The sequence below is a fragment of the Meriones unguiculatus genome, chromosome 4, assembly GCF_030254825.1.
Source record: "Meriones unguiculatus strain TT.TT164.6M chromosome 4, Bangor_MerUng_6.1, whole genome shotgun sequence".
NCBI lineage: Eukaryota > Metazoa > Chordata > Mammalia > Rodentia > Muridae > Meriones > Meriones unguiculatus.
Genome location: NC_083352.1, coordinates 37,699,808 through 37,719,555, shown reverse-complemented (window position 1 = coordinate 37,719,555; position 19,748 = coordinate 37,699,808). Strand labels below are relative to the sequence as shown.

The 19,748-nt window shown below is 46.0% G+C and overlaps 1 protein-coding gene across 4 annotated transcripts in view; it reads right to left on the bottom strand.

Moving 5' to 3' along the window:
* The window catches only part of Acsl1 (acyl-CoA synthetase long chain family member 1), a 65,334-nt gene that overhangs the window by 30,970 nt on the left and 14,616 nt on the right, over positions 1-19,748 (bottom strand). Inside the window, exons 1-3 of one of the 4 annotated variants that reach the window (XM_060381731.1) lie at positions 17,509-17,687; positions 12,584-12,804; positions 1,895-2,009 (exon numbers count right to left, since the gene is read on the bottom strand). In XM_060381731.1, the coding sequence (XP_060237714.1) occupies positions 1,895-2,009; positions 12,584-12,778 (310 nt within the window). In that variant the 5' untranslated portion in view covers positions 12,779-12,804; positions 17,509-17,687. Of the gene's footprint in view, positions 1-1,894; positions 2,010-12,583; positions 12,805-14,441; positions 14,577-17,508; positions 17,688-19,748 lie in introns of those variants that run through there. The other 3 variants (XM_060381732.1, XM_021650764.2, XM_021650763.2) reach the window with 3 other exon arrangements.

The following is a 19,748-nucleotide window of genomic DNA, read 5'->3' as shown; positions in this document are numbered from 1 at the left end:
ACTTCTCCTGCCAATGAGCAAACTTCTGGCCAGTAAAGCAAATGCTGGGCTTTGCTGATCTGTAATATTTTAATCCTGAGGACAGCCTAGCAAATTTCAAGTTTAGGATAAAAATCTCTCCCTTTCTCTCTCTCTGGTTTTTGGAGACAGAGTTTTTCTGTGTTGCCTTGGCTGTCCTGGATCTCCCTTCATAAACCAGGCTGGCCTTGAACTCATAGAGCCACCTGCCTCTCTAGTGCTGAGATTAAAGGCATGCACCACCACCCAGTGATAAAATGATTCTTAAAGGAAAAAAAATTACTTAGAAAGCAGCTGCTTTTAGTCATTGTGTATTAAGAAAGCTTAACTTTCCTTCTCCTGTGATTTTATTGAAGACCGCTCATTTTCCAATTAGGCAAGTGCCAACGGAACAAAAAGTTGTCTAATTGTCAGAAGTGCAGTGTGAATGCCACTCCCTGCTTACAGAGGAAAGGCTGTGCATAGAAGTTACAACACATGTATTTCTATGTGGCTTGATACTGGCTTGATCTACCTCAGGAAGATTTATTGCCATAGATAAACTCAGACCTTGATAGTACCTTCAAAAAGTTCATGTATTAAATGATAGACAAGGAAGTCTGCTTTCTCTCTACAATGGGCGAATAAGCCTTTTATGGGAAAATTTGTCGGAACACAATGGCCTGAGTACTCAGACTATCCCACTGCAATAAACAGCAGGTACTGGAGTGCCAACATACTACTAGCAGTGTATCATGGAGCACAGGGAAAGCAATCTCCTCTGGGTCCTGACTGTAAGAGCGTCATCCAGCTACCAGGGGCAAAAACAGAAGCTAAAGTATGGATCTGAAGATCTGCTTCTAAGCCGGGCACTGGTGGCACATGTCTATGCACTTGGGAGGCAGAGGGAGGTGGATCTCTGAGTGTGAGGCTAGTCTTGTTTACAGAGTGAGTTCCAGGACAGCCAATGCTACACAGAGAAACCCTGTCTCAACCCTCACCTCCCCTTCCAAACAAAAACAGATCTATTTCTATAAAGCAACCTAGGAAAGCAAACATAATCCCTAAAAAGGATGTGTCTTCCTTCATGGAAAATTATTAATTGAGTACCCAGTGCGGACAGGTCCTGCGTCAGCGCTGCAGCGAGAGCGAAGCGGCAGGACGTGTTCTCAAGGAGTGTAGGCTAGAGGGCAAAAGACAGGCCAGGCCGGGCTGACACCTCTGTGTGCCGCAGACTACTTAGCAAGAAGCAGACGTGTGACGCTGACAGGAAAAGGGGGAGATGGAGAAAAGAGTAAGATGGCGAGAGGAGGAAGATGTTTCCAGAGACAGTGAAGTGCAGACATGTAAAAAGAGCACTAATGTGTCAAGACACTGAGTGAGGGTGGGAAGGGCAGCGTTAGGATGGGGGAGAAAGGACGTGTGTGAGGAGGACCAGCAGCACTCTCGCTTGAGGGCTGGCTGATTCAGGGAGTGGGGCTTGGGAGAAGCTGGAATGGATGGCCAGGTTCTCTAGGGTGTTTCTGATGGGTGCTGCTCCCCTGGAAAGTCAGTATTTCTCTCAAAATTCCTATGTGAGGAGCCCAGTAAGGTAGAAAAATGATGGGCTAGGGACACCTGAACATTTTCTTTTAAACTACAGAAAACCCTGGAGTCCAGAACACGTGACTTTCCACCAAATGTAGGACGTATTTGCCCCTGTATCACTGTTGGTCACAGAGAACACGTGGAGAGTCCTATCCACTTTGAGACTGCCTCTAAACAAACTCCAGGAGACAGAACACTGCAATGCTGGGTGTGTGAAAGCCCGGCAGGTGTGCCTTTTCGAAAGGAAGGCTGCTCATTGCTCATGAGACACGGGCGAAGCGTGGGTCACGGCAGCGCAGCTCCGGCTTACTTGACACATGCATGCCCCTCTGGAAGCCATCGTACAGCGTTCGGACATCATCGTAGTAGTACACCAAGAGCTTGTCATTGTCCAGGAGCGCCGACCTCCGTGCACCATCCGTACCCTATGGGAAGGACAGAGGCAAGCAGGATGTTAACAAGAAGCCCACAGCATGGTGCCTCTAGATTTGACGTAAGTTGTGGACAAACGAAGCTAATCAACAAGCCGATTTTTTTTTTCCTAAGACTTGTCATTTATTTGTGATACAAACACTTAAACTCTCCTGTTCTAGCAATTCTCAGGTAGATAATGAATACACTGTAATAAATAATGATGGGACTGTAAAGTAGATTCTCTGAGCCTATTCCATCAACACACGCAATCACTGTCAGTTAGATATAAAATAAATGCAAACTGCTATGCAGTGGCTAATGAAGAATGAAGCTGAATGAAGAAATGTGGAATTGTTGGCATGCTAATGTTCAGCTGTTTCCTTGAAGAACATGGCGGCTCTGGAGGAAAGAGGCTAAGACAAGGGGGAAAGAAAACAGAGAAAAAGAAGAAGAGGAGAAAGAGAAGATTTATCTGTTGCAGCTCACAGATTTGTAAGTACATGACCTGCTGGACAAGGCCAGAGAGAGAGGACAACAGGAAAATGCCACCATCGCATATACTTGAACAATCCTCAAAGGCATCCACCAACAGAACAGAGATCAATCCTTCCCTGAGGAGGAAACAATAGACCACTCAGTTTCACCCCCATGAGTCACCTACACTTGAGGTTACTGCTACAGCTCTCTCTCATTTCCAGCTACACTACAATCTGTTAGGACCTGCAGCTCCAGAGTGGCGCCTCAGGGTTGAAATCGTCGGCTACTGAATATAAGTGTGAGGAGATGCAGGTCTTTCCAGCTGCTGATGCGCAACATGGACTGGTGTGCTGAACATCTTCATCTAAGCTGTCTCCACCTGCCAGGGCCTACGTACGGGGAGTCTTGGGCATGGACAGAATGTCAGTGCTTAGCCTCCTAAAGTAGCAGGAGCTATGGACTTCTCTAGGACCAGAGATACTGCGGGAGGTCCAGAAAGCCTCAGGAACATGCCTCTAACTACTAGGTTAGAGCCCAATTCTCGTTCCACATTTCAAGGAGGGAAATTCACATTTACAGCACATGGGAAACCCTTGAGGGAAGTTAGACCATGATATGAGATCTTCCAGCACCACAAGAAAGGACTGTCCAAAAAGCGGAAGAGATCAGAGATCACTTCTGGCTTGAGGTTTGATGAAAGAAAATAGGAAGCCACTCCATCAGGCAGGGTCAAAGGGCAGTCAGAGTTGATGGGCCCAACTCCTAGTGAGAAGCCTATAGAATGCAGGACACACACACACAAAGATCAAGGGCACAGAAATAGGAAGGAGGTAATAGGAGTAGAGGCTGAGATGGGAGGTTGGCTGCAGAAGGGTTATGTGCCACAAATTACTACCTCCTGGGCTTGGGCCCAATCCACTTTACCCACCAAGTGAAGGCCAGGCAGCCTGGCTGTCCCATGCTGCCCACAGGGAGGGTCTCATGACACTCTGCTCAGGATGGTGCCTTCCTTACCACTCATCCAACTCATCCACTGACGGCGACGGGAACGTTCATGGCATTTCTCGATACACTATTATCACCTTAAAAGCAAGGACGAGGCCTGCATTCCAAACAGAGGCTCTCCCAGCTCAAAGTGGAGCAGCTGGGATTAGTAAGTAAATAAGGCACAGGGAGCCGAAGACTCCTGCTATGGCTTGAATCTGAACGGTCCCCCACAGCCTCCTGTTTTGAATGCTTGTTCCCTAGCCAGTGGTGCTATTTTGGAAGGCTCTGGAGACAATAAAAGTGTGTCCTCTTGGGATGCTTTAATTGCACAGAGCTCCCTAAGAAAGCATTTTCCCCAGGTTCTGCCGCCGTGGAACTCAGAAGTGACTGTGGCCATGGTGCAAGAAGGCACAAGACTGCTCAGGCTGACAGCAGAAATGGGTCGGTTTTTTCATGGTACTAGTTGTGTGGGCATGCAGAATAGAAGAATCATGGCGGCCTCCACCAAGAGTTTTAAGAAAATCTTGTGAACCAGGCCAGGCATATGAAGGTCCAATTTGGTGCAGGGAGGCCCTGAGAGGTCTGTAAAATGAAGCTATGAAAGTGAAGAGTAAGTTACAAGAGAGTTACAGGATGCCAGTGACAAGAACACAGGCTGTCTGCCAAGGAAAGTGTTAAACACGAAACAGAGCCATCCCAGGACGGAGGCTGTGTGTGTCACATGCGGTAAGGAGAGGGGCTTCCCAAGCCCACCAGAACACATATCACAACAAGTGCCTCTCGTGCTGGGCATGGAGCATTTGTAGGATTTGTGTGCCTTGCTTGGTCCTACCTGCCCCACCTTCCTTATTATGCCACCATTCCTCCCATTCAGAATGAGGGTGTTTACTCTGTGTGGTTGTATATAGGAAGCATATAGGTTCTGTATTTTCTAGGACCCATAGCTAACTGTTTGGGATCTCAGCAAAGATTCTGGATGTTGACTTTTAGACAGTGACAGATCTGTGAAGGCTGTGGGACTCTTAAGTTGGACTAAGTGTATTTTATGTAGTGAAATGATCCTTAGCTTTGGGGTCCAGGGGGAGGATGTTTGAACCCACCCACAGGCTCATACTGTTACTGCGTGTGCTCCAGCTAGTCACTCTATCAACAGGATGTAGAACTTTCAAAAGGTGAGGGATCATAGACAGACGTGGGTGACCAGGTGTAGGTGTTTTACGGTGTGGTGTATCTGGCCTGGGTTTTTGGCTGGCTCTCTGCTTCCTGTCTGTGGGAACATGAACAGCTTCTGCAGCCAGAGTGAACTGGCGCTCGAGAGTGCCTTCCCTGCTGTGGTGGCAGAAACCCTGTGAGACTGGGAGGTCATGACCTTTCTTGCCTTAAGAAGTTGTGTCCGGCGTTGTGGCCACTGCGGTGCAGAAGTAACTAACACATCTTGTCCTTGAATGACCAGAGAGCTTCTAAGGAATACTGGCCAGTTCCAACACAAGGAAGATCAAGGACAGGCAAGAGGAGGTGTGGACCCTGAGGGGCAGACTCACCAGGTTTTTCTTTGTTAGAAAATAAGTTTGGGTCAGAGGGGGAGGGGGGGAGACCATCCTTCCAGTTAAATATGTGGACCAGGCAAACAAGAGGTCGCACTCAGAAGGGTGAACATACAGAGACAAAAGAATGCACTTGGTGGTGGTGACCGTGTCCTTATCCCATTGGCCGGAGCCGGACCTCACAGTCTTATTTGGTTAGCCATGTGACTTAAAGTCATAAAATTCCTGGAATGCAGCCTGAGGCCTTTGTGTAAACAAAGGTTTTATCAGGTTGGGATGGGGGATTAAAAATGTGCATAAAAGTCCTAAAAGGTGGAAGAGATAAAAAGCTTTATATTATTTAATAGAAAGGCTCATACTTAATATTTCTTACATCTTATAGCGCAGGTCTACGAAACATAGACTGGGGAAGCTGAAATTGTTAGGATAGGGATGGATAATGGCTGAACCTGAGACGGAGGGTGGGACCCAGCACTCTGGGTCTCTGGGTTTCCATATGAATGTCAGGGGATCCAAAAGACAAGTCCCAAGCAAGGGAGTGAAGATTAGACCAGCACCACAGACAGGAACCTAGCACAAGCATAGACCGTGTGTAGGACAGGCTGTGGGGAGGAACTAGAGGGAAAAAGCATTTCCACGGGCTCAGACTGCAGCAGTGGCCCAGGGAGGGGGCATGAGCAGCAATGTCATGAACATGAGCTCTGTCATGACAGGGAAAGGGGAAGAATCAAGGCTTGGAGAATCACAGTACTGAGTTCAGGGTAAGTTTGAGAAACAGCTGGGGTTAGCTAAATAGTGATGAGCATATCCTTCAACACAGGACAACTCTCTCCATCTACTTTCCAACTCTCCAACGGCTCCAGAGCAGCAGTTCTCAACCTGTGGATCGAGACCCCTTTGGAGGGTCAAATGACCCTTTGACAGGGGTGGGGGGTGTCACATGTCAGCTCTCCTGCATATCAGATATTTACATATGATTCCTAAGAGCAGCAAAATTACTGCTATGAAACAGCAACAAAGTAATTTTATGGCTGGGGGTCACCACTAGGAAGGTTGAAAGCCCCCACTCTTGAGGGTCATGTTTAGCTAAATAATTCTTTAATTCAGTTTAAGCTTTTGGTGTTATTTAATCTTCAGTGCTGGGGGAAAGATGGAAACCAAACCAGAAGTTAACTGTGTTCCTCATCATCTTGACAACATAACCCAAGGATAAGGTGTTTATTATAATTCTAATTATTAGCAATTAAACTAATAAGCAAAGGCTTGAAAATGAAGCCTTAAGGAGATGTTAGAGAAGAGATACTAACTCTCAAGTACAGGTAAAGCTGGGCAAAGGCCCCACTGTCGCGGAACTATAAGGAAAAGGCTAGGGTTTGAAGAGGAGAAATGGAAAAGGTCTTCCCTGTGGTCCTTCTAACCTGCCGAAAGAAAGTGGGGTGGGAACTGGGCTGTGCTTCAGAAACAGGCTCACTGTGCAGAGCCTAAGCGATCATGACTGGAAAGCAGGGGGTTACAGGTCTGCTCCAACGTGGATATGGCTTCCCAAGTTTACAAACAAGAGGGTGACTCTAAAGCACTACAGTCAAGGCCTTTGCTACCAATGCTACCAGTATATTCTCCGGCATCTATAGGGGGCAAGGTCCCTTTGAGATCAGCCTCTGTACACACTGAATTAGTAAACACAGTTCAGGTTGAATTAGGCTAAATTACAAAGTAAAAGCTCCAAATTCCCCTTGAGGGCAGGAATGGGCAAAGGCGGGGATCTCCTGATTCTGGAGACTATGTAACATATATGTATGTTATATATTATATACATTGTTATTTTGGGTTTATTTATTTTTATGTGTATGAGTGCAGATGTGAGGCTGCAAGCCACCATGTGGGTGCTGGAAATTGAACCTCAGTCCTATGTAAGAACAACAAGTACTCTTGACCACTGGGACATCTTTTTGGCTCCAACATATAGGTTTTTTTGTTGTTGTTGTTTTGTTTTGTTTTTTAACACTAATAATCAGCTGCTTTCTTTCCTTAAATTCCTAAGACCCTGCCTTCCTTCTGTAGCCTGGGGTTGGTGTAAAAGCTGGCAGCTCTGCCCCTAGCTCCCAGTCACCCCTGCTCCCACCCACGGAGCCCCCAGCACCCTGCCACTGCTCATTGCCACCCCTTTTCTCCTCCCTCTTGGTTCAAAGCCTCAGGCACCTGCTGCATGTGTTTCACATGTCAGCTCTCCTGCATATCAGATGTTTACATATGAGTCATAAAAGAGCAAAATTACTGCTATGCAACAGCAACAAAGTAATTTTATGGCTGGGGGTCACCCCTAGGAAGGTTGAGAGCCCCTGCTTATCTTCAGGTTCCAAAAGGATGGGTGTAGTAAGAAAACAAAATTCAGAAAGGTTTTCACAATTCACTAAGCCTGTTCAGTTTTGAGAAAGGTCTGAAGTCACCTTACCAAGGTATAAGAACACTGATGTCTGCAAACTTCCAGAAGAACCCGTAAACAGAAGCACCCTAGAATGCTTTCTTTCTCTCTTATCCCTACTGCCCTGTCAGGACTGTCTGCTGAAGACATTCCAGATGCCCAGACACCTGGGAAGATACATCCAGAAACTCTCCGGGTTGGTGGAAGTGGACTAGGAGACCGGAGGGTGGAGTGCGGGGTTAGGGCTGCAAACCTTGGCTCATCTTTATTTGACCACTTGTACAGTTATTTTGCAATCAAGACCAGGAGAGAGCTGGCCATGGGAAACAGTGACCACGACCTTGAGGTGACAAAGGGTAAGTCAATGGAAGTGGCTGCTGCCTGAACACAGGGTTCACGTGGCGATGACAGATACACGCCTGGGGTTTCACCGCACCACTTCTGAAGCCTCTTGGGTCCTTCCAGTCCCACACATGCTACTGACTGCTCTGTGTCCCAACACTCCACAGGGTGAGAATTAGTTTACATGTACAGATGACAGCAGAGCAGGACTTACTGTGTCATATTTATAAACAGCTGCCGAAATAATCACATGCCTTCATGGTTCCTAATATTGTTCAGTACTCAGCTGCTACTTTCCCTTCTATTATAGATCACTGGTCCTCTTCGTACAACCAAATGGCTTTGACATTTTCCCAGACCTTCAGGCTTGTGTCAAATAGCCAGAGACACCACCATTCAACTGCAATCTCGTTCCATAGCACTTTCCACTCAAGTCTGATCCTGGGTGTTCTCCTCCCAGGAGTATTTGATGCTGCCCACTCCAACCAGAGTTCCCTGTTTCAGAGAACTTGGCCATGGGCTTCCAAGTCCAAAAGGGCATGGCCATTCTTTAGAATTTCGCCATCATTACCCTTACAGGCCTGTACTTGTTTTATTTCCACAAGTGTGGTGTGAGTAAGTTTTCATAATAATGTGTGAGTCAACGACCCGCTCTGTTGTGATGAAGAGAGTGCATCTGCCAGTTTGTAAGTGGGCCTTTACACATATACATGGGAAAGCAGAGCAGGTGGAAGCATGCCCCCACCTGCTTTCCATGTGGTTACATGGAAAAATCTCACTCCGTAACATGTCCCCCAGATATGTCTAAATATACACCAGGCCAGCTGTTCCTGTTGCCGTGTGCACGTGAGCTCTTACTTGAACAATGGCACTTAGCCTCTGCCACAGAGATGAGGGCCCTGAGCATTTCCTCTCACTGGCCAGAGGCTTCACAAGGACAGGAACCTGTCCTGCCCCGCTGTTATGTACGTCGTGTGGCAGAAGCTTAAGTACTTGCTGAATGGATGCAAGCCTGACAAATGTATTCTGTGAGTGCAGGGGGACTGTATTAGACCTTCTGGAACATATGATTAACATGCTAAGAATCACTAGCCACATGCGGCCTGACACATGAATGTTCAGTTTTGACCCTCAATGGATGAGGGTCGTCAGCTAGCATGCATCCCCAATACCATTTACCTTGGAGCTAACTCATCCAACTTGGAAACAAGGTAAGTGATACCCAAGGAGCTGGTTCTCCTAGTAGAAGCTATGAATCTGAACTTGAACCCACATGCGGTAACACATGTAGACACTAAATCTGCTAGGCCTGTGGTTTAGTCACCAGAAGCATATTCTACCCTAAGTTCTGATAGTCTAAAGATTGTTCTAGAAAGGCTAAGGGCTTACAGGACTTACAAATACATTTTCATGTGTTCCAATCTGTTCATTTCAATAACCGTAGGAGAAGCAAACATGAGTTTCCACTGAAGTGGTAGTGGCAAGCCTTTCTAACCTAACTTAGCAGGCAAGGCACTCAGTGCTAACATCTATCTCTCTTTTCTTTCTACTGCCGCCCTTCAGTATCCAGTAATTCCCATGGATCTCCTCTGCACTTTGTCGTTTGAGCATCAAAAGTGGGCTGAGTTCCCCTCCAGCCACACCTGTGTCTAGCCTGGGCCAAAGGCAGATCCAGAACAGACAGAATAGTTGGGGTCTCGTAACTCTATGCCTTCCTCTGCTCCCCTATATACCCAACCACCTGATTCTTAACAGTTTTTGATTCTATAGCCACAGAAGCCACCATTTACCTTTCTTTTCTTCTTTGTTTTGTTTTGGCAGGATCTTGCTATTTAGCCCAGGCTGCCACTTCCATTGACTTACCCTTTGTCACCTCAAGGTCGTGGTCACTGTTTCCCATGGCCAGCTCTCTCCTGGTCTTGATTGCAAAATAACTGTACAAGTGGTCAAATAAAGATGAGCCAAGGTTTGCAGCCCTAACCCCGCACTCCACCCTCCGGTCTCCTAGTCCACTTCCACCAACCCGGAGAGTTTCTGGATGTATCTTCCCAGGTGTCTGGCCATGTTTCAGAGTCTATCCTGCATCCTGGCCCTTCTCAGCTGCCCCTACCCCACACTTCAGCAGCCCATGGGCTTCCACCACCTACCCATTCTCCTTGTAACCCTGCTACTTCGCTATGCTCTCTCTTCCATCTTCTTCTCTTTCGTTCTCTCTTGGTCCCTCTTTTACCTCTGTTGGTCTTTCTGTCTTCAACTCTCACCTGCCCTTCCCGCTGTTTTCATTGCCAGGCCCACTCTCTTGGCCGTGTTCAGCCTACTACTTTCTCTTTCTGCTCTAGACTCTTCCAGATGCCTCTGACAGTTTTCTCCTTCATACAATTAAAAAACCTTCCCCTTTACTGTACCTTAGGTCATGTCATCAGTTTACACATTTCTCAGCCTCACAAGTCTTGATGTGCCCCTTGACTGCAGCCACCAGGGCCTAGACCCTAACCAATCAACACAGGTCTCATGTCACTGTCACCACTGTGAGCAGCATCTTCTCTAAGGGAATGTGAGGAGCTCAAACATCACAAGCAAGGACAGGTGAAGAAAATAGGAGATCTTGTATATAAGGTATGGAAGTGATTTAACAAACAACCCACCCTCACAAAACCAGCCGTTTTCAGTCATGGAACGGCACAGCATCGTGGCACAACCTGACCCCAAGGGTAGGTTGGCCTTTAGGTCACCCGGGCTCATGGGTGAGCTGCAACCACACAATCTGGGACAGGAAGTAGAGCCTGACTAAAGCATCCTCAGTACAGCCACTTGGCAGAGCTGTACTGGCTTTCCCATCGGGTCCACAGCACACATACATCTTCTCGACCACCCTGAGTAGTCACAGGAAACAGTACCTTAGGAAGTGAGTGAGATGGCTTTCTTGCCAACAGAGGCCCATAAACAATGCTCATTATAACAATGTGTCTATAATGACACACTGAGTTCCCAAACTCCGACTATGTTTAAACTTAAAATTTTATATTTCAGTTTTTAAAAAGTAAAGCAAGTTCATTATTCTAAAAATCTCTGAATTCTGAAACTCAGGTCTACATCTATTTCTTACAAACAAAGAGAAAAATCAGAACTATCTACTGGATAGTAAAATTATAATTTTAGTGTCCTGTTTATCTGTAATTGTAAACTGTTCTTCAGGGACGGAATATAATTGTTTTAATAAGGAGCGATCATTTCACGCTAAGATAGAAGTTAAAACACACACACACTGGGTGCTGCAGAGATGGCGCGGTGGTTGCGAGCACTGCCTGTGCTCTCAGAGGACTCAGGTTCAGTCCCCACACCCACACGGCGGCTCACAACCATCTGTAACTCCAGTCCTGGCCAGGACATCATGTTTTGGCCTCTGAGAGTATCTGCATGCAGCACTGTACACACATACACATACAGACACAAATAAAATAAACATAAATAAATCTTTCTTTGCATGTGTCCCCATAATGTCTCTTCTAGTGAGACTTGGGCATTTCCAACAGTTACTGCTGAATTATTGGTGTCTAAACTTACTAGTCAGTTACTCTTTTGATCATGACAACAATGGTACTTGGGACACCAGGTGCCACGCAGAAGAGGAAGAATGCCACAAAGTCACATCAACTCAAGAAAAAGTTAAGTTCGTCACTGGTGTGTGGTAAGCTAGGCAGAACGCCACCCGTACTGTCCCAGTAGAAATGAAGCCTGGCTTTCTCAGTGACAGTCCCTACCTGTATCTGCCACAGACTACTGACACATTTGGTATATCTTAAGAATTTCATATTAGTGAATTCAAGAGCTGATTTAAAGTAAAGAACTAAAATCCCATCAGCAGCACAAAGCTATCAATCTGGCCGGGGCTTTCTATGGATAGGCACACTGGTCTGCTACAGCAACTAATCTGGGGGAAAGTTGGGAGACCTTTAACCTCTCTATCTAAAAGCAGCAAAAAAGTAGTCTGTGTTTCACAACCTCCTTCTGTGGTGAAAGTAATAACTACCGAAAGCTAACTCTGACCAAAGCAGAGGAAAGAGAGCAACTGTGAGGCAGAAAGTAGGTGATGGGTCAAAGCAGCCAGAGAACGTGGCTCCTTGGCTTGTGTTTTTCTGTGAGCTTTGGAGAGATTAAGTAGGAAAGGAAGAGGAGACAGGAGCTCTAAGGAAGATTCTCCATGTGGACGGGTCTAGAGACTTCTTATGCCATCCCGCCCCCTACCCTAATCATACACGCTGGGCTTTCACGGTCATGGCTACTTCATGGCCTTTGGTTTGCTCTGGCCACAGACAACATTGCACTCACAATGCAAGGACATCTGTGTCCTTGCCTCAGGCTGTTTCCTCCTGTCCTGTCCTAGACCCCGAGGCCACGATAATCTGTTAAGTGCCAATTATAGCCTTAGCCTGTGTGAAGCCAGAGCCCCTTTCAACAGTGTGAGAATGAGTTCTACAGATCAGGTGTGCCACAAGAAAATTCCCTGTAACTTCTGCTGCCTCTTCCCTGCTGGATCTGGGTCTGTGCTTTTTCTCCTGGTGGAATTTTCTGTTCCTATGCGCAGCCCAGCCCAGGGAAGCTCAATGTGCTTTCTGGAACTACCTCCAGTGTAACTGTGGAGAGACAACTAACCCACCTCACGTTTTCCATCCCTGTGCGCTATCATTAGGCTTCTATCTGTGTTTACTACCCACCACTCTTTCTAAACTGTCCTCACCCACAAATCCATGAGGTTAAAGTAGTCAGAGAACGTGACGAGAGAGCCCACAGGGCAGGCTGGGACCCTACTTACCGCTACTTCCACAGACTGCATGGAGAGGTCACATGGTGGCTTCAGGGCCTTAGGCCTTGTGGCGTACCAGAAGGTGGTGAGTGCTGCAAAGGCTCCGAAACCCATTAGTGTGTTGGTTGGAAGGGTACGCACATACTGTCGGATGTCAATCAGCTCTGGCATTCGAAAATACCGGAATAATTCGTGGACTTCCATGGTCCTGTGGCTCCCTAGGCAGAATTCTGTTTGAAGAGAAAGATGCCATGTTCATTCCAGGGGCAGAACACTTCTCTAGGGTTCACCCAGATCAGCCACGAGTGCTATGGCTTGCTGACCAATCAAGGCATTAAACCCACAATCTAACAGTCCAGGTTCCCCCCCCCCAAAAAAAATCATTTTTCTGATAACACTTTAGTCATTTAGTTTTGTTCCATTTCTCCATTATAGTGTGTAAAAAGTTTTTATTAACCACATTAAAAAGATTTTACTCAAAGAATTCTTGCCATAAAATGCTCACGTAGTTCAGAAAAGGAAGAAATTACAACTTGGTTCTCTTCCACCTAAGCAAACACACTCAACCCTCACTATCAAGGCTAACAGGGATAATATGAGTGCAGAAGCATGAACAAGCCCAAACCACCTAAGGCCATCAGGTGCTCCATCTGCCAGGAGAATCCAGAACAAGTTCCCCAACAGGTAAAACAGACCAGCCTAAATTTCAACATGTCTCTCAGCTTCCAACGAAAGTGGCTATAAATGTCAGGCGATCCGTGATTGGCTGTTCTAATTAGATCACTTTCTTCTGTATTCCCCGAGATATTATAACTAAAATGGATAAATGAATTGGTGTGATGGACTTTAAACAAACGCCAGGAAGTGTAGAGGGGTTATGGAATTGTATCTGCGAGAAAGGCAAAAACGGTACCGAGGCCTACTCTCCAGAACCAAGGCCTGCTTGTCGTGTCTCACTGACATGGGGAGAGTTTAGTCTGCCTGGATGAACCTTGGTTTGCATCTCTGCAAAAGGAGATGAAAACAGTATCCATCCCAGTGAGCTTTCAGTGCTACTAAAGGATTCCCATCAACACCCGAGGACAGTGCCACAAACAAGAAATTGCTCAATAAATATTAGATATTGTAATCATTTCCTCTACCAAAGCTCTGTGATTAAGCCTGAGCTCGGAATACTAAGTTACCGTGGTGATAAAAATGCTCACCTACAGTTTACAGAGCCAAAACAAGAGGGCAAGACACACAGTAGAAAACTAGGTAAATAAATGACATATATCAAAGCCCCAAATTACATCTTATAAGCGATTTATACAGACTAGTCTAAAATAATTAAGTGTGCACTAGAGAGAGCAAGAACAGCTCTGGTTTAAACACTCATGGATGAATAATTGCCCTCAAGGCCAGCACACAGCTGAGGAAGAAATAGGAAAGGAGCCCAGACACTGTGCTAAACTCCACGGCAATGCAACAAGTGCTCACCCTGCCCTCCGAGCTCACACAGCACACATTCCTTTGAAAGCTAGGCCACGAGACTAACAACACTTTTTGAAATAAAAACCATCCTTGTAAATCAAATTTATACTATTACACATTTTCCCCCACAGACTATCAGAATAACAAGCTGCTTTCCCTAACCAACAATATGACAGGACTCAACATAATAACACATTGATTCGGCTTGTTTAAGCTTGTGCTACGGCTCAGAGCAAGAGTAAGCATATGTGTATATGTGTATACACACACACACACACAGAGTGAGAGAGAGAGAGAAAGAGAGATTAACAATGCTAACAGAGAAAGAACAGATAAACCAGCGTCTTCAGATTTTGATTCTAGAAAGTACCCGTGCCCACAAAAGATCACTCACCATCTGTGCCACCGACAGCTGACTGCTAGGTGACACACCACAGCAGAATCAGAAAAGGGCAGCGAGGATGGGGGTGGGGTGGGGGCCAGGGCAGCTCAGCGGGTGCTTACCAGGCCTGCCAAGGTCTTTCAGGGCATTAGTCACATGCCGAGTCCTACCCTGCTGCCCACTGGGCTAAAGGTAACTAGCAGACAAGATCCATACTTGACTTCTTAGGGGAACAGAGGGTGGAGGATGGGCCAATGAGGAGCCAGGAGTAGAGTCACCCCATCGCTCCACCCATGGGCAGGGACCAGCATCAGTGAGGGTTGCTGCCAGGGGCAGTTCTTCAAACAGACACTGTTTTCATTTTGCTCCGCTTCCCAATAAGAAGAGACAACAGATAGCCCCCCCAACCAGTGAAACGAAGGATAGGATACTGGGTGGGCTATCTAACCACCATGAGACAGCTGGGAGAGAAAGATACCAAAACACACGCACAGCATCTTTGTTCTAGGTGCATTCTTAGGAACCGAGCCCTTCCTTTCATCCCACATATCTGAGTGCGTAGGGTGTACCCAGCACTGTGCCAGGCACCGGGAAGGTGGCGTTAATGATCAGGTCAACTTTTCTATGGTTAACCACCCAATGAGGAACAAATTAAATGAGCAAAGCTGACTAAGCACCAGGAAGGGCCCTTCCGAAAAAAGCAGATGTCTACACTGAGACTTCGAGAATAAGCAGATAAAATCAGGCCCAGGTCTTGCTGGCACCGGCCACTGAGCCTGCACAAACAGTATCATTACTTGGCGCACAATCCATCTTCGTGATCTAACATGCAAATCTGCCTTGCCTTCCAATCGTTTTATTCCACTTGTCTTTGCTGTCCTTCATCATTCCGAGTCTGAAGAGGCATTATCCACCCTTGCACACACACCCCATGGCCTCTTCTTTGCTCAGTGTCTAGGGAGTAATTTCCATAACACCGAGATTGTGTGTTTTTATAGAAGCCGAATACAGCAGAATTACATCCTTGAGTGAGACTATCGAGTCATCTCTAAACAAGCAGACTCATACACAGGGGATTAGCTTGTCTATTTTAAGCAGTGGCAACTAAGATATAGAGTGTATTATGCAAAGAAAGTTTAATAAGGCTCGGAAGAAAAATGTTTCAAAAGCCTTCGGAGAATCATATATTAATAGCACGCATGCAAGAACATCTTATTAGATGCTAATCTGTAATGCTAAGCATTTAAATCCAGCCAAATTCTTACATTTAGTGGGTAATAAGGACAAGTGATAGCCATTTAATCCATGCTAGGAGCCGAGTACCATCCGAAGACCCACTCTACCATGTAAATTGGGAAGGGTTGCCCTCGAAACTATGCATGAAGAAGAAAATACATCATTTAGTCATGTCAAGAACAAGTATTAGGCGCTGAGAGCATTATAAGCCTTTCTTTTTCCTTTCACTTGATGCTGTTATGGAAAAGGTAATCAGATACTTAAAAAATAGAGGTAGGCTTACAGTCAGTCAAAATGAGACCCTGTAAACAGCCATTTGTACTCTGTGTGATGATAGCTCCCATACTGAAGATTCAGTCCTGATTAGCCCTTGCTGATAAATGATAAAAAAGTAAGAGACACATGTGTTCTTCAGTCAGTGGTGTTCTGTTGGGAAGTTTCTGGGATTTTTTTTCAAAAGCAAATTTCCATATCCGCATCTAGCAGAGCTTTAGCTCAGGCACATACATTATGCTGTTATCTGCTAATAACATAATTCGGTTGGCTCAAAGTCTTAGGAAGACCTATGTCCCAGTGTGGAACATGCAGGCTTGCTGGTGGCTAGCTGTTCCTTCTGTGACAGCCACTCCTGTGTACCCTTCCTCCCCTGCTTACAGAACGTGTCCGTGGGGCTGGAGAGAAGGCTCAGCAGTTATGAGCACTTGCTGTTCTCCTAGAGGACCTAAGTTCAGTTCCCAGCATCCACACAGGGAAGCTCCTGACCATCTACATCTCCAGCTCCAGGGATTCCACCTTCCTCTGACCTGTTGGCACCCACAAACATGCAGCATATAAAAATACAGACAGACAAACACAGACCTTTGTGTTTTTTTTGTTGTTGTTTCTTTTGGTTTTGAGACAGAATTTCTCTGTGTAGACTTGGTTGTCCTAGAACTCACTCTGTAGACCAGGCTGGCCTCAAACTCAGAGATCCACCTGCCTTTGCCTCTTGAATGCTGGGATTAAAGGCGTGTGGCGGCATGCACCCAGAAACAGACATTTTTAAAAAGGGGATTGCTCAGCTCACTTGTCTGAAACACCTCTAACACTAGAGTCAGAAGCCACAGAATGATAGGAAAGTAACAGACAAGCAGAACACCATAAGCTCAGCAAAGAACATGAACAGAAGATGCCTCTGGGTACCTGTAGATAGGAACAGTTAACAAGGGAGAACAATGAAAACTGGGTGGCATCACTGTCAAAACCCAGAAATGCTGGGACCTTCTGCCCGAGCTTGAACAGCATCGCCATTTAACTACATTCACTTAGTGCTTCGGGGAATCTTTCACATCCTGCATCTCGTTGGTACATCGAGGAAAACCAGAGCCAGAAACAGAAGCTTCTCTCACGTGCCTGTCAAAGCAAGACACTAAGCTGACCCTAAACCCAGTTTACATGAATGGCTCTTCCTCTTGGCTGTCCCCTGCCCTGAGAACATATACACAGTTAACTGCACATAACTCCAAGTCCCCTTCAGCCTGCTCCAAGCATGGAATTAAGAGAACAGCACAGAAGGGTCCTTCCGGTAGGAATACTGCTTGGTGTTATGAGCTACCCAAGTCTGAGACTCATTCAAACTCATTTGTCTTACATAAATGCTACCGTTGATCCTGTCTCCCTGGCCTCTGCACATGTAGATTCGGTGCCCACTGCACACAAAGGTTCACCTCCTACCACTGCTTGCATTATTTATAAAAGCTCAGAGCCAGAGGTGACCCACAAGGGCACCGTTCTCCCTAAGGACACAAGGGTGGACACACACACACTCACCTGCAATTCTGCAAAGGAAAATCCATTTACTTACAGTAGCATTGTATTCTCTCCTTGTGATCTAGATGTTTCTCTCTTTCAGAAGTCCCTCCAGCTTCCATCCAGCCAAGTAACAACAGTTTGATGGAATGCTCCACTAGGAATGCAGACCTCAAACAAACCCACACAGATTGCACACTTGCCCGACAGCAGCAAATTGAGAAGTCCTGACATCTTTCCTTAATGCAGCAAGCCAAGCTGGCATGGTGCTGCCATTCCCTGCCCCACCTCCTCCCCTGACACAAGAAGCTATTTACAAGGCTAAAAGTGCCCCCTTTGTCCTGTTCTAGTTGGGCAGAGCTCAGGCCCCAGGAGCAACAAGAGAGTGGCAGCTCGGCCATTTGCTGCTCTTTCATTCTGCCACTCCAGAGTCACTGGAGCCGTGCTCCTTAACCCGGGCTGGCAAACCACCTAAAGCTAGATTAGTTTAAGCCATAGCCTAGGAAAACCCAAGAATAGTGGAGCTGTCCCCTAGAGAGAAGAAAGTGCTGAGCATCCAACAGGCGGGGGTCCCCAGGTAGAGGGGAGGCAGGGGCTGCTGACCAAACCCTAGCCCACAGGAATCTCCAGCATGCTCGATTCCTGTGGCCCATCTCATTACCCCAGAGGACTACTTGGGTGACTCTAGGATACTCTGCCAAAGATACGAGTGGCTGCATAGAGAATCCATCATGTCACCCACCACTTTAGGGATTTTCCTCTCAACTAAGTATAAAACCATAGACCAACGGGGTCTTCATTTTATTTAAAGTGACTGATCCCGTGGGTCACCATGTTAATTTCCGTGAAGATTTTTAAAGGAGAAACAAAGCAGAGATATCTTGTTTTTAAAAACTTGTGGAATTTTATGAAATACTGGAGTCAAGCTGAGGACTTCTGTACTCAGGCTTCTTGCTCATCCCTCCTAAAGTTCTCAGAGGAAGAACTGAACACACAACGTGTTTAAAATCAAATACAACGTGGCACCATTTCTAACCAGTAAGAGTAAGGCCATAATAGTGGCTACAGGTTGCCACTATCAAAAATGCAACACCTCCATCAGACTATTCCAAATACAGCATGTCAACTTGAAGAAATAATTTTTATGGACTCATGTGGGATGGTCAAATAGCTATTCATAATAATTTCCATATTCATTAAATTCATACATAGAAAGTTAAATGACAAACTAAATTACGAAATTACTAAATTACTTTGGAAATACTGCTTCGGCTTGCATATCTATCTATCTATCTATTTATCTATCTATCTATCTACTTACATATTTATCTATCTATTTATCTATCTACCTACCTATCTATCTATATAGCCCAGGCTGGCCTTAATTCTCCTGTCTCAGCCTTCCTAGCAGAGTTCTGGGACTTCAGAAGTATACCACCATGCCTGGCTCTGAGACATCTTTCAGACCACCTTTTCAGGCTCTACAGTTTTCTGTAATGTATCTTTACATTTTTCTCTTTCACTTAACTTAAGTTGGATCATTTTTGAAAACGTATACATCTATCACTAAAAACAACATATCCATTCTATTATAGGACATATTTAATTATGGACCCACAGGTTTCTCTGAGTAGCCTTGGTTGTCCTGGACCTGCTCTGTAGACCAGACTGGCCTTGAACTCACAGCAATCTGCCTGCCTCTGCCCCCCTTAGTGCTGGAATTGCAGACGTGTGCCACTGTGCCCAGCTCCTTGGTTGCTTTTTAAAGTGGTTTTCAAAAGCTTCTTAGAACAATTTAACATTTGCCTCTGGAAGGTCAAACACCAAGAAATAATTACCTATCTATTTTTCTTTGCTTTCTAAAACGCCCATGGGTTATTCTACAAGGACCTGAGACTGGGCTGAGGAGAGGTGTTCCTAGACCAGCTGCTTGCTCTAAAATGATGCTGCTCAAAGCGGCTGACAGCACACCGCATGACAGGAGAACACCGCTGGCACCTGTAATACAAAAACTGACCAAGGGAGAGGACAGGGCAGCCAGTCCCGACGAGACCTGATAGGCCAGGGTCAGAGGGAAGGGGAGGACGACCTCCCTATCAGTGGACCTGGAGAGGGGCAGAGAGGAGATGAGGGAGGGAGGGTGGGATTGGGAGGGAGTGAGGAAGGGAACTACAGTTGGGATACAAAGTGAATAAACTAATTAATATAAAAAATAAAATTTTAATTAAATTTAAAAAAAAGCTGAATAAAGGACTGGAGAAAAACCTCCCCTTGGAGCAGTGAAGTGCCAGAATT